The 14,171-nt window shown below is 52.8% G+C and overlaps 1 protein-coding gene across 9 annotated transcripts in view; it reads left to right on the forward strand.

Moving 5' to 3' along the window:
- Positions 1-2,719: 2,719 nt before the first annotated feature.
- The window catches only part of PXK (PX domain containing serine/threonine kinase like), a 64,138-nt gene continuing 52,686 nt past the window's right edge, over positions 2,720-14,171 (forward strand). For 6 of the 9 annotated variants that reach the window (XR_012159742.1, XR_012159741.1, XM_073350897.1 and 3 more), the window contains exons 1-2: positions 2,721-2,952; positions 14,009-14,059. Coding sequence is in view for 7 of the 9 variants with exons in the window: in XM_073350897.1 (XP_073206998.1) it covers positions 2,851-2,952; positions 14,009-14,059 (153 nt within the window). In the remaining 2 variants the exon portion in view is untranslated. Of the gene's footprint in view, positions 2,953-14,008; positions 14,060-14,171 lie in introns of all 9 variants that reach the window. The other 3 variants (XM_073350898.1, XM_073350900.1, XM_073350904.1) reach the window with 2 other exon arrangements.

Genomic DNA, 14,171 nt, shown 5'->3' on the forward strand with positions numbered 1-14,171 from the left:
GTATCTCCCACCTCCTTGGAAATACATTTATTCACAATTAATGTAATTCATTTTGGTGACTATCACCAACCTCAGAATGTTTTTTATTTTTCACTGTATAAATGCTTCTCCCCAGGCAGTTTAGCAAAATCCCCATGATGGTCACATATTCTGAAGGATAGATTGTCCAGATATGTTTGTGTATATTGTGAAGCGAATGGTGTTTTGTCCTTACCAAGCCGCACTGTAATGCAAAGGTAAACGAAATGAGTTTAACAAAGGAACGAGGGCTGTAATCTGGCTCCTCAAAACTGGAGGAGGTTGGATGGGGGGAGGTGGGGGTGGACAAAGCCTTTTGTGTATTCAGCGTGATCTCATCTCAGGGGAAATGTTGAAGTTGCTTCATCTCTGCGGCAGGGGGTTTAGCCTGGCCACTCCTGCCACAGAACCAGCACTGACTGCCCATGACGTTCAGTTTCTTTTCCTCCGTTTGAGGCGCTTCATTTGGTTTCTTTTCTATTATCACCTTGGGCCTAACACAGCCAGTTGCTGAGCCTCCTTAACTCCCAGTGAGGAGTCAAGTACACTCAGGACCTCTCAGGATCAGGCCTTCTCTGTATAACCTTGGGGAAGATTTTCAAAGGCACGCAACTCCAATTTTCCTTTTGACTTTAATTCCTTTTCCTTCTGCCTCCCTTGGTGTGCAATTCTGTGTCCATTTGATATCATGGGTCAAGTTGCGGGGGGGGGGGTTGTTGGGTCAGAGTGGTGGCATTGGAACAGTTTTTATAGTGGGGGTGGGTGAAAGCCGTTGAACAAAACTGTAAACCCTGGATATGTTGGAAACACTTCAAGCTAGGCAGTGCTGCTGCACCCCCAGCATTCCTAGTTCCAGCACCCCTGGCTGACAAACAGTGGGTAGTAGTTTGGGGCAGTTACCAAATCTAAATCCAGATGTTGATCGCCATAAACTGTAGGGAGTCTGGGAGCAAAACAGGTGTCTCTGAAGCTAGGGTAATGGAGGGCCCTGGGCATGGGATGAAGTGGGCTTGTTCCCTGTGGATCTGGGGTTATAAATAGCAGGAAGAGAGGGGACCATTGTTGGGGTCAAGTTGGACAATGGGAGAGAGTAGGAAGGGGTGTCGCGGGGGGGGGTCTGGGTGAGCGGCCCCCCGGGCTGGGTGTCGCAGGGGGGGGGGTCTGGGTGAGGCGCCCCCCCCCGGGCTGGGTGTCGCGGGGGGGTCTGGGTGAGCGGCCCCCCCGGGCTGGGTGTCGCGGGGGGGTCTGGGTGAGGCGCCCCCCCCGGGCTGGGTGTCGCGGGGGGGCGGGGTCCGGGTGAGGCGCCCCCCCCGGGCTGGGTGTCGCGGGGGGGGTCCGGGTGAGGCGCCCCCCCCCGGGCTGGGTGTCGCGGGGGGGGTCCGGGTGAGGCGCCCCCCCCGGGCTGGGTGTCGCGGGGGGGGGTCCGGGTGAGGCGCCCCCCCGGGCTGGGTGTCGCGGGGGGGGGGTCCGGGTGAGGCGCCCCCCCCCGGGCTGGGTGTCGCGGGGGGGCGGGGTCCGGGTGAGGCGCCCCCCCGGGCTGGGTGTCGCAGGGGGTCCGGGAGAGGCGCCCCCCCCCCGGGCTGGGTGTCGCGGGGGGGTCCGGGTGAGGCGCCCCCCCCGGGCTGGGTGTCGCGGGGGGGGGGTCTGGGTGAGCGGCCCCCCCGGGCTGGGTGTCGCGGGGGGGGTCTGGGTGAGGCGCCCCCCCCGGGCTGGGTGTCGCGGGGGGGGTCCGGGTGAGGCGCCCCCCCCGGGCTGGGTGTCGCGGGGGGGGTCCGGGTGAGGCGCCCCCCCCGGGCTGGGTGTCGTGGGGGGGGTCCGGGTGAGGCGCCCCCCCCGGGCTGGGTGTCGCGGGGGGGTCTGGGTGAGGCGCCCCCCCCGGGCTGGGTGTCGCGGGGGGGGTCCGGGTGAGGCGCCCCCCCCCGGGCTGGGTGTCGCGGGGGGGGTCCGGGTGAGGCGCCCCCCCCCGGGCTGGGTGTCGCGGGGGGGGTCCGGGTGAGGCGCCCCCCCCGGGCTGGGTGTCGCGGGGGGGTCTGGGTGAGCGGCCCCCCCCGGGCTGGGTGTCGCGGGGGGGTCTGGGTGAGCGGCCCCCCCCGGGCTGGGTGTCGCGGGGGGGTCTGGGTGAGGCGCCCCCCCCGGGCTGGGTGTCGCGGGGGGGGTCCGGGTGAGGCGCCCCCCCCCGGGCTGGGTGTCGCGGGGGGGGTCCGGGTGAGGCGCCCCCCCCGGGCTGGGTGTCGCGGGGGGGGTCCGGGTGAGGCGCCCCCCCCGGGCTGGGTGTCGCGGGGGGGGTCCGGGTGAGGCGCCCCCCCCCGGGCTGGGTGTCGCGGGGGGGTCTGGGTGAGCGGCCCCCCCGGGCTGGGTGTCGCGGGGGGGTCTGGGTGAGGCGCCCCCCCCGGGCTGGGTGTCGCGGGGGGGGTCCGGGTGAGGCGCCCCCCCGGGCTGGGTGTCGCGGGGGGGTCTGGGTGAGCGGCCCCCCCGGGCTGGGTGTCGCGGGGGGGGGTCTGGGTGAGGCGCCCCCCCCGGGCTGGGTGTCGCGGGGGGGCGGGGTCCGGGTGAGGCGCCCCCCCCGGGCTGGGTGTCGCGGGGGGGGTCCGGGTGAGGCGCCCCCCCCCGGGCTGGGTGCCGGCTCTGGTGGCCTGACGGCAGTTCCGGGAAACGCGGCCGGGCTGCGCGCGGGGCCGGCGGCCTCGGGCTTTAAGACCCGGCGGCGCCCGGCGCCTCCCCCGTGTTGACAGCGGCGGGCGCGGCGCGAGCGCTGCTGCGCGAGGCAGGTCGGCGGCGCGGGCTCGGCGCTCGGCTCCCGGCGCGGCGCGGCGCGGCCCGGCCCGGCCCGGCATGGCCTTCCTGGAGAAGCCGCCGGCGGGCAAGGTGCTGCTGGACGACACGGTGCCGCTGACAGCCGGGATCGAGGCGAGCCAGAGCCTGCACTCGCACACGGTGAGCGCCGGGCCGTGTGTGTGTGTGTGTGGGGGGGGTGTTTGTGTGGGGGGTGTGCGTTGGGGGGGGAGCTGGGGTAGGGGGAGTGTCGGGGGGGGGAGCCGGGGTGGGATGTGTGTGTGTGTGGGGGGGTGTCAGGGAGGGAGCTGGGGTGGGATGTGTGTGGGGGGGGAGGGGTGTGTCAGGGAGGGAGCTGGGGTGGGATATGTGTGTGTGTGGGGGGGTGTCAGGGAGGGAGCTGGGGTGGGATATGTGTGTGTGTGGGGAGGTGTCGGGGGGGGAGCTGGGGTGGGATGTGTGTGTGTCGGGGGGGAGCCGGGGTGGGATGTGTGTGGGGGGGAGGGGTGTGTCGGGGGGGAGCCGGGGTGGGATGTGTGTGTGTGGGGGTGTCGGGGGGGGAGCCGGGGTGGGATGTGTGTGTGTGGGGGTGTCGGGGGGGAGCTGGGGTGGGATATGTGTGTGTGTGGGGGAGGGGTGTGTCGGGGGGGAGCCGGGGTGGGATGTGTGTGTGTGGGGGTGTCGGGGGGGGAGCTGGGGTGGGATATGTGTGTGTGTGGGGGAGGGGTGTGTCGGGGGGGAGCCGGGGTGGGATGTGTGTGTGGGGGGGTGTCGGGGGGGGAGCTGGGGTGGGATATGTGTGTGTGGGGGGGAGGGGTGTGTCGGGGGGGAGCCGGGGTGGGATGTGTGTGTGGGGGGGTGTCGGGGGGGGGGAGCCGGGGTGGGATGTGTGTGTGGGGGGGTGTCGGGGGGGGAGCCGGGGTGGGATGTGTGTGTGGGGGGGTGTCGGGGGTTGGGAGCCGGGGTGGGATGTGTGTGGGGGGGGGTGTCGGGGGGGAGCCGGGGTGGGATGTGTGTGTGGGGTGGTGGTGGTGTGTCGGGGAGGGGTGTGTCGGGGGGGGAGCCGGGGTGGGATGTGTGTGTGTGGGGGTGTCGGGGGGGAGCCGGGGTGGGATGTGTGTGTCGGGGGGGGAGCCGGGGTGGGATGTGTGTGTGTGGGGGTGTCGGGGGGGGAGCCGGGGTGGGATGTGTGTGGGGGGGGAGGGGTGTGTCGGGGGGGGAGCCGGGGTGGGATGTGTGTGTGGGGGGGTGTCGGGGGGGGAGCCGGGGTGGGATGTGTGTGTGTGGGGGTGTCGGGGGGGGAGCCGGGGTGGGATGTGTGTGTGGGGGGGTGTCGGGGGGGGGAGCCGGGGTGGGATGTGTGTGTGTGGGGGTGTCGGGGGGGGAGCCGGGGTGGGATGTGTGTGGGGGGGGAGGGGTGTGTCAGGGAGGGAGCTGGGGTGGGATATGTGTGTGTGTGGGGGAGGGGTGTGTCGGGGGGGAGCCGGGGTGGGATGTGTGTGTGTGGGGGTGTCGGGGGGGGAGCCGGGGTGGGATGTGTGTGTGTGTGGGGGAGGGGTGTGTCGGGGGGGAGCCGGGGTGGGATGTGTGTGTGTGGGGGTGTCGGGGGGGGAGCTGGGGTGGGATATGTGTGTGTGTGGGGGAGGGGTGTGTCGGGGGGGAGCCGGGGTGGGATGTGTGTGTGGGGGGGTGTCGGGGGGGGAGCCGGGGTGGGATGTGTGCGTGGGGGGGTGTCGGGGGGGGGAGCCGGGGTGGGATGTGTGTGTGGGGGGGTGTCGGGGGGGGAGCCGGGGTGGGATGTGTGTGTGGGGGGGTGTCGGGGGGGGAGCCGGGGTGGGATGTGTGTGTGTGGGGGTGTCGGGGGGGAGCCGGGGTGGGATGTGTGTGTGGGGTGGTGGTGGTGTGTCGGGGAGGGGTGTGTCGGGGGGGGGAGCCGGGGTGGGATGTGTGTGTGTGGGGGTGTCGGGGGGGGAGCCGGGGTGGGATGTGTGTGTCGGGGGGGAGCCGGGGTGGGATGTGTGTGTGTGGGGGTGTCGGGGGGGGAGCCGGGGTGGGATGTGTGTGGGGGGGGAGGGGTGTGTCAGGGGGGGAGCTGGGGTGGGATATGTGTGTGTGTGGGGGGGGGAGGAGTGTGTCGGGGGGGAGCTGGGGTGGGATATGTGTGTGTGTGGGGGAGGGGTGTGTCGGGGGGGGAGCCGGGGTGGGATGTGTGTGTGTGGGGGTGTCGGGGGGGGAGCCGGGGTGGGATGTGTGTGTGTGGGGGTGTCGGGGGGGGGAGCCGGGGTGGGATGTGTGTGTGGGGGGGTGTCGGGGGGGGAGCTGGGGTGGGATGTGTGTGGGGGGGAGGGGTGTGTCAGGGGGGGAGCTGGGGTGGGATGTGTGTGGGGGGGAGGGGTGTGTCAGGGGGGGAGCTGGGGTGGGATATGTGTGTGTGTGTGTGGGGGAGGGGTGTGTCGGGGGGGAGCCGGGGTGGGATGTGTGTGTGGGGAGGTGTCGGGGGGGGGAGCTGGGGTGGGATGTGTGTGTGTCGGGGGGGAGCCGGGGTGGGATGTGTGTGGGGGGGAGGGATGTGTCAGGGGGGGAGCTGGGGTGGGATATGTGTGTGTGTGGGGGGGGGAGGAGTGTGTCAGGGGGGGAGCTGGGGTGGGATATGTGTGTGGGGGGGGGAGGGGTGTGTCGGGGGGGAGCCGGGGTGGGATGTGTGTGTGTGGGGGTGTCGGGGGGGGGAGCCGGGGTGGGATGTGTGTGTGGGGGGGTGTCGGGGGGGGGAGCCGGGGTGGGATGTGTGTGTGGGGGGGTGTCGGGGGGGGAGCCGGGGTGGGATGTGTGTGTGTGGGGGTGTCGGGGGGGAGCCGGGGTGGGATGTGTGTGTGGGGTGGTGGTGGTGTGTCGGGGAGGGGTGTGTCGGGGGGGGAGCCGGGGTGGGATGTGTGTGTGTGGGGGTGTCGGGGGGGGAGCCGGGGTGGGATGTGTGTGTCGGGGGGGAGCCGGGGTGGGATGTGTGTGTGGGGGGGTGTCGGGGGGGGAGCCGGGGTGGGATATGTGTGTGTGTGGGGGAGGGGTGTGTCGGGGGGGAGCCGGGGGGGATGTGTGTGTGGAGGGGTGTGTGTGTCAGGGTGGGGAGCCGGGGGTGTGTCGGGGGGAGCCCTGTGGGGGGGGAGGGAGTTTGAAACCTGGGGTATTGGGGTTGGGTGGGAAGAAGCCCCAGGGCAGCTCGCTGGGTTGCTCTGATGGCTCTGTCGCTGGGTTTTGTCTCCTGGCTTTATACAGTGAGCCCCGTGCTGTGCAGCCCCTTCCCTTCCTCTCTGCTTGATGGATCTGCTCTATGCCATGTGCCATAACTGTACTTCTTGTTACTGTTGGTTACCTGTATTGTGCTGGTCAATAACGTCACAATGCAAATGCACCCTCTTCTTTGGGCTTGTACACACTACCGCTTGTGTCGGTACAACTGGTGTCGCTCCGGTGGGAATAAGCCACCCCCCTGAGCAATGTAAGTTACAACGACTTAAGCAGGGGTGTGGGCAGCACTCTGGCAGACATAGCTACTGCCTCTCACTGAGCGATGGGAGAGAGCTCTGTCCCATTGGCACATCTTCACCAGATGCACGACCCTGTCACAGCTGCACCAACGTAGCTGTGTCACTGTAGCACTTCTAGTGTAGACTAGCCCTTACCCAGACCATCTCCCGCTGTGTCTGCACAGTTATGCCTGCTTACTCTAGTGCCAAAGTAAGATTTTAACATTTCTTTGCTTACGTTAGCCTGGCTGATCCATCTCAATGATGGGAGTGGAGCTGGATTCTAATGTAAGTGACAACGTAGGGTTAAATTCTGCCCACACTTCCATCTGTGCAACTCCAGTGAAGACAATGAGGCTGCGCAGGTGTAACTGAGGGCAGAATGTAGCACTCAGATTATGACAAGGGGTGATTATGATGCTTCGCCAGAAAGAACCCAGTTTGACTTTCAGGTGCCAGGCTCATTTTCCTGTGATGTATTTACACCTGACACCATTTTCTTAAAAACTGAGCAGACTTTGTCTGGGGTCACTGATACCCAAGAACAACAGAATTCCATAATGCTATTTTTATAGGCCCTTTCTGGGAGTATAACTGCACTTTTAAAAACTGTGTTTACCATGGTATTATCAAGCAGTACCAAGGTACAGAATCAGAGAAAAGGAGACCTGTAATCACGTTTCAGAGCTTTACCCACTTAGCAGGGAATGGGGTTGTAAGAGATAAGGCCAGGTGTACTTCCACAGCAGCAGGTGCATTGGTAAGAGACTTTGTTTTGAACATTAAGGGGTGTGTCCTTCAGCCTCACTCATTGTTTAGGGGCACGCATATCATGACAGCAGGCTTCTGACTTATTCCTTGTGTCTGGTGAATGTTGTAACATGAAAGATGGTAGAGGTAGATAGTGCTATATTTATAGTTAATAAGCATGCTATGCCATCAAAATTGTAACAGTACAAATAATCTGTGCTTCTGCAATGCTTTCTGTTCGAGGATCTCAGATTAGTAGTTTAATGAACTAACTTTTGTAAAACAATCTCCCTCTGAACACAGGCTTCTAAAACTATGAGGAATCTTTTAGAAGGCATCAGTGAGTTTAGAAGTTGTGACTAGTGGTTTACAAGCCCAGGGCTCTACATTCTGAGCTGTGGTCAAACTTGCATTATAACCAAAGCTATGTTAGGCATACTTTCTGACAAACCCTTTACCTGTGTCTTAATAAACTGAGATGTGTAACTGTGTTTAGTTATTGAGTGATTATCGTATATAATTTGTTTCCCTGTGCTACCAAGCCAGATTCTAGTTTCATTGTGAGTGGTTTCCCCCTCCCCCCGTTTAACTGTTTTCAACACCATTTATTACAATCACTTACAAGTACAAAGATAACAATAGGTTTTTGTGTCTTTTGGTTTGTTGGTTTTTTTGGTTGATTCTCTAGCAGGAATTGACTTAAAAAAAAACGCGAAGAGTTCTGTTGTACAGAAAGCACTTAAAAGCAGTTTTCTATCCCAAATACTCTGTGTGATGCGACTTCCATGTGTGGGATTTCAGTAGCAAGTATTGTGACCCTTTGATCATTTGTCTTTGTACTTCCGTGTTGTAAATTCACACTGAGGAAGATTCTAGTAGTAATTAATTCTGCTCTTCACCAGAAATGCACAAAAGATCAGAATGCAGTAGCACTGTGCTTTTGATTTAAAAGTCGTTTCGGGTGCATGTATTTCTAATAGCTTTTATGGCAGAAGGACTGTCGTTAAGAATTAAAATAAAATGGTCTTGAGATGTACATAGCACAGGTAGTTTACATAGAGTCAGCGTGGGGTAATGGTTAAAACAAAATAGCAGGCACCACAGCAGTCTGGATTTCCTACTTGACGTAAAGCTACTACCCTGTCATCTCGCATATCTGACCTTATCCCCTCATTTCTGAGCTGGGAAACTGGGTGAGAGCAGGAAGTAACTGATATATAGCGCATCTGATTTGAACTTCTGTGGGGAAAATAAATTATAGTAACAGATCCCAAGTGTAGCGGTAGGATTCCCTCCCAGAAGAGGCACTTGCCAAGACATCTTGGGGGGAGGAATAGTTTCATTTTACTGTATTCCTGACATAATGAAGACACAGGGTGGTGGTGGTGATTTATTAATAGGAAGACTGAATGAAATAGGAAGACTAAATGAAAACCCCTTCAGGCTTTCAAAGGAAAGGCCCCAAAAGGAAGAAATCCTGGCTATAAATGTGTTTATCCTATACGAATACATGGAGAGCAGAAGCTTCATAAATTAGCATTGCCCTATAGCAGATACGAAAAGGGGTCTACAAATAAACCTGTTGTTCATTTGCCAGTGATATATTCTATCCATAATTTAAGGGGATGTGGCCATGTTAAAAATAATATTAACAGTTAAAATCCTTATCTGTGATACTGATAGCATCTAAGATTATTAAAGCAGAAAATGTGAAAAATCTGATTTTTTTTTTTTAAATCTTGCATATGTGTTGGTTTGAACAATGAAAATAGATTGTTTCCTCTTTTGAATCTGAAACTACTAAGTCGCCTAGTGCTATGTTGTCATAGGTGGGCTGCAAACGCTGCGGGGATTGCTTAAAAACTTTCCATTGGATTTATCAAAAATGAAACACCCTCTTCCATAGCTCTTACAAACCAAGATCTGAGTCCAGATTTGATTTAATGTAATTTAATATGACATCCAGGCTAGGAATACTCTGTAAAGTTGTTATAGGCTCCAGAAATAGTCAGAGTTTTGAATAAACCAGTGACTACAAGATAAGGGTGACGAATTGCAGGGGAAAAAAATCTCTAAACATGGTAAAATACGAAATTCAAGACAAAAATTAGTGATGGGGATACTTAAAATGGACTATTCTAGTGGATTAGCCTGCTTCTTATTCAAATTAGGTCAAATACAACAGTTTGGATAGTATGACATTAAAATATTGGGGAAATGTAAATTTAATGTCATTGAATAAAATTCTACATTTGGCAGCAGACTGATTCCTATTTCTTGTAGATGAGGAGGAAACTTCAGCATGAATAACCCACTACATATGTTTGCATTAGTCAGAAACCGAAGAGGGAATGAAATTGGTATTTGAAATATCGGACAAAAGTTTGCAGTTCATGGTAATAAATGTAACTCTCTCACTTGACAGAGAACACACACAAACCTCTTAAACTTGTACCAAGTGTTATTGTCTGTCAGAAAAATAGCTATAAAATCACTATAGAAATGACTCACTCAGCAGACTGGCTCACCGTGTATCATAGAGTAGATGCAGTTCAGTGTCAGGTAGCACTGTGGAGCCAGTACGTATGTCGGGTTCCGTTCAGCTTCATGCTGCAGCAACAAAACTGTCGGCTGACTTTTGATTTTTGAATCTTTATTGCTAGTGAAGACTGAGGAGACAGCCCCTGTCTCTCAAACAAAAACAAACCAAAAAAGAGCTTGTTTCGGCCCCCCTCCCAAGTTTCTACACTGAAACAAAATCACAGTACATCTATGTGTAAATTGTTTGGCTTGTGGACTGATAGCACTTGATCTGGAAGTCACTAAGTAAGTCACTAAGTATATGGAACACCATGATCTAATTTTTAGAGAGCTCTTTTTCTGATTAAACACAATGTAAAAATTCTGGGTTTTTTTAGCATGTATAATTGGACATAGCTAATTCCGTGTCTCGATATTTACCATGTACACACGCTTTAATTTTGAACATCATAGCAATTATATTTCATATACATTTCAATGGCACTTCATATCACCCTCTGGGTATAAGGCCTGATCCTGCAACTGGATTTGATTTCATCAGGGCTTTTTAAATTCTATTCTGTATAGGTTCTTATACCACTCTCATCACTGTAGTATCTGAGTCTCTTCTAATAGTGCATTAACCAGTGTGACTAACATGTCACATAGCTTCCTGTGAGCATAGTGGTCCAGTTGCAAGATCTGCTCTTAGCAAGTCCGAAAATACTTGAGTACCAAGAGTGGATCTCATTTCTGTAGCAGGCAAAAATCTTCCTGTCCTTTTAATTTCCTTTCAGTTGGAGCAGAATGGTGTCCAATGTGTTTTAAGGTAAAATACTTGTAAAAGAGGCCTAATAATAAGATACCATGTTCTGATAGCAGAGGCCTTTTCGGCAGAAAGGCTTTAATGTGTTTCAGCTATTTAGACATTGAGTGTTTTTATGTGTCCATCTGTAGATGAGAACTTGTTTCTATAATTTGCTTTTTAAGCCTTAAATGGAAAACTAGTCTCTTTCATGATATTCTCTACAGATCCCTGCTGCAGTAGTTGCATGCCTGGACCTGTGAGCTGCAGAACTATTTAAAGTAGTAAAACCATTAGGGGGTGTGTATGCATGTCCTCTCTGGAATAAATTCTTTCCCTGCTTGGTGTATTGTACATTGAAATTACAACAGTGAAGTGGAATTTGCCATTCCATTAGTCTGCTGCCTTAAGGTAGCCCAGAAGCTAAAAGCTGAGATAATTCCTTAAAATATATTTTGAAAGCTTTTCTTTGATTAACAATTAATGGGAACACTGTTTTTAAAGATGTAATCATCCCTTTAGTTCATTTTAATGATTCAGATTTTTTAAATCTCTCTCTAGATCTTTATGTAGTTACAAAATCAGACTACATTTTTCTAAAGCTATAATTTTAGGAAGGGAGAGAATCTCGGTTGTTTAGAAACAGTTGTAGATCCTTGTGCCATTAATTTGGAATGAATTCAGCCTCTTCTCTAGCATTTTCCTTTGCTTTGAAACACACAATGGAATCAGCATTAAAGGTGACCATTAACTAAAAAACCTAAGTTGTGTGTGTTTTGAAGAAAACCTCAAACGCAGCCCAACGTAGTTTTGTAAAGTATGGTCAGAGCTTAAAAGACAGGATATCTGACTGTTGAACACACAGCTTATTTTAGTGATATCAGCAGGAAGGTTTCTAATAGCACTGCTAATCATTATTATTGCTATTACTATAGCACCCAGAGGTCCCAGTGAGGATGGCAGCCAAATTATGTTGGCTGCTGTACACTCAAAGGAAGAGTCCCTGACCTGAGAGTCTACAGTGTACTTGAACTGTAACTGTTGTATACAGTCTCCGGGATCAATTCTGCAAAGTGCTAAGTTTGTCACTATGCCACTGAAGTCTGTAGGAGTCCAAGGTGCTTGGCATCTTGCCAGATTCTGTATGATCCTGTTCTAAGCATATCCTTTACAGATGTCCTCTAATAAAATTCAAAACACTTTGCATTAAGGCAAGAGAACTAGCCTGTTTGGGAAGAGGGACAGCATCTTTTCTCTACTCTTTCCAAAGTGGTTTCCTTGTTCAGTAAATTTCAGTGAATTTCAACGTGCGTCTCTAATTTTCTTCTGCTGTGATCTTATTTTTATAAATGTATGGAATGGTGTGTACATTACAATAATAAAGATACAGCTGACGTGAGCTGCATTGTTTACACTGCAGGTAGGCATCAGTATCTTAGATGAAGTGGTTTAATGATGAATTGTGTAATAGTAATCATACTTTGCCCCTTATTAAAGGAGGACCCAGGGGTCTAAGCAGCTCTCATGATTACAGTGCTACTTTCCATACTAGAAGATTTCTCAAATAAGCATTTAAAAGGGGCTTTTTAGAACCCTTTATTAAAAATAGTCTCTATCCAGTGTTCTTAAACTAGTATTTTGTTGATGGTTCTTGCTTAATTAGGTTTCCAGTTTCGAGCATTAAAAAGCTGGAAGCTAGAAAAGCCTTTTTGTGCCTCTGATAAGCTTTTGGCATGAACTGAAGATGACCTGGATTTCCATACTTTTGTCGGCTTTTCAAACCTCCTTGGTATTAAACAGATGAGGAGCGAGGAACCTGTGAAGCAGCCTCCCTTTTTTTGAGTCAGAAGTTACTGAATAGTGAGTTCATTGTGGGGATATTTCTGTCTGACCCGGTGGAATCAGTGGATTGTGGGAGAGCTGATTGCAGTGGAAGAGGAGGCCTGATGATAAAAAAGTAGCTGGATGGGGCAAGGGGCTGTGTAAGATAATTGTGATTTTTGGATCCGAATTGATCTTCTAAGGAATTTTACTGTGGTGATGGGGATAGTGTGTTGGAAGGGAGATAAGGGAAGCTGTGGGATGAAGCTGTGCTGTTGGTATTTTATTCAGGAAAGAGCAGTATTGTATTGAAAGCAATTTTATATTTTCCCAAGCAGTAATCAAATGGGAGCTGTGCCTCCATTCTGCCTGCCTGAGAACATTCCTTAGTAGTACAATGAGAAGGTCAGTCGCTGTGTAAACAGTGAGCAGTAGGGGAGATTGGGCAATAACTCCACTTCCTTTAAAATACTAGTAAAGATGAATGACCAAACATCAGGAATCCTCTTTCCCTTACATTCTTTCAGAGAAACCGCTAATGTTCCTCAGAGACTTGCTGAATAAGTGGTTACTACTTTTCCTGTCTGTGTGTATATATATAAAGCAGTCTCTTCCCACTTCCTAAGGTACAGATTAGAAATCAGGAAATGGAAAAACCCAACTGTTAGCTGTGAATTAGGCATTTCAGGTGTCTGCTTAATTAATCTCTGTTACACTGGTGTAAGTCAGGGTTAACTTTGTTGCCTTTCATTGTACCTGGGTTGGGGATCAGGGCTCTTCTTTGGCTTTGGGGAAAGATAACTGTAATATAATTGGGTATATTAATAAGAGGAATGAATGGTGTGGAAACCATCCCTTATGCTGATTTTATGTGGAGAGATACTGCTTGAATAGAATTCACCCATATGCTTTGCGATGTGGGAGATTTGGGTTTCTCTAGTTTTGAGGCGGGATGAGCAAAATCAGGAGATGGGGATGCACAAAGAAATATAGGTAAATACACTTTATTGTGGGATACTTTTGAAAACATTTTCAGAGGCCCTATTTCAAGAGGCACGGTGTAAAGATGACTATGGAAATGAAGGGAAATAGTGTTAAGAATTAAGTCCAGGAATTAAGGAATGTAAAGATGGATGGGTAAAAATCAACAATAATCAATAATTAAAATATACAGGCATATATTTTGTCTGTAAGCAATGAATGTGAGCTATGCATTGGAAATGAAACACTGCATCAGGAGTAATAGAAGTGTGCCAGTTATTCAAGTCTATTATGCTGCGTTTAACCCCTTCATCCTCTCACCTAAGCTTTCCATAGTAATTTTTGCATTCAGCAGCAATGAGCGGTAGTAAAGTTGGGAATGATGAGCTGGAGTTCGTTCAGCTATGAAGGTGGCTGTAATTCCAGGAGATGTCTTAAAAGTTAGATCTTTGAGGAACAGATTTTTCTCCAGCTTTTACTGGCTGAGATAACAGGAGGAGACGTATTCACTATTGTCTCTCATTAAAGTAAATGAAAGTGCTTAAATGCTTCAGAAACCTGTACACTCTTAAAATTCTGTTTCATCTTTCAGTGTGTTCTAGAGATGGGTCTGAATGAGACCCCTGATCAAAACACTTTCCAGCTGGGAGGTTCTAAATCTAGATCAGAAATGGTGAAAATTCTGAGCTTTTCCAAGTTTCATAGTGGTCAGTTTAAATCCATTATAAAGAGAAGGCTGACTATGCATTCACACTTCTTTGTGAGTCACTAGTTCCGGTTTCTAATAACTCTCTCCCTTCTTTTCCCCTCTCATTTCTAGGAATACATAATTCGTGTGCAGAGAGGGATTTCCATGGAAAACAGTTGGCAGGTAATCGCTCTTTAAATTTTGGGTCACTTAAACAGACGGTCTTCCTAGACAGAGGCAGATTACAGTTTTGTGGGGCCCAGAGGAAGTGGGGGGCTCCTCCCTAACCCTTCCT

This window comes from Lepidochelys kempii, chromosome 7 (genome assembly GCF_965140265.1).
Source record: "Lepidochelys kempii isolate rLepKem1 chromosome 7, rLepKem1.hap2, whole genome shotgun sequence".
In the NCBI taxonomy this organism is placed as follows: Eukaryota; Metazoa; Chordata; order Testudines; family Cheloniidae; genus Lepidochelys; species Lepidochelys kempii.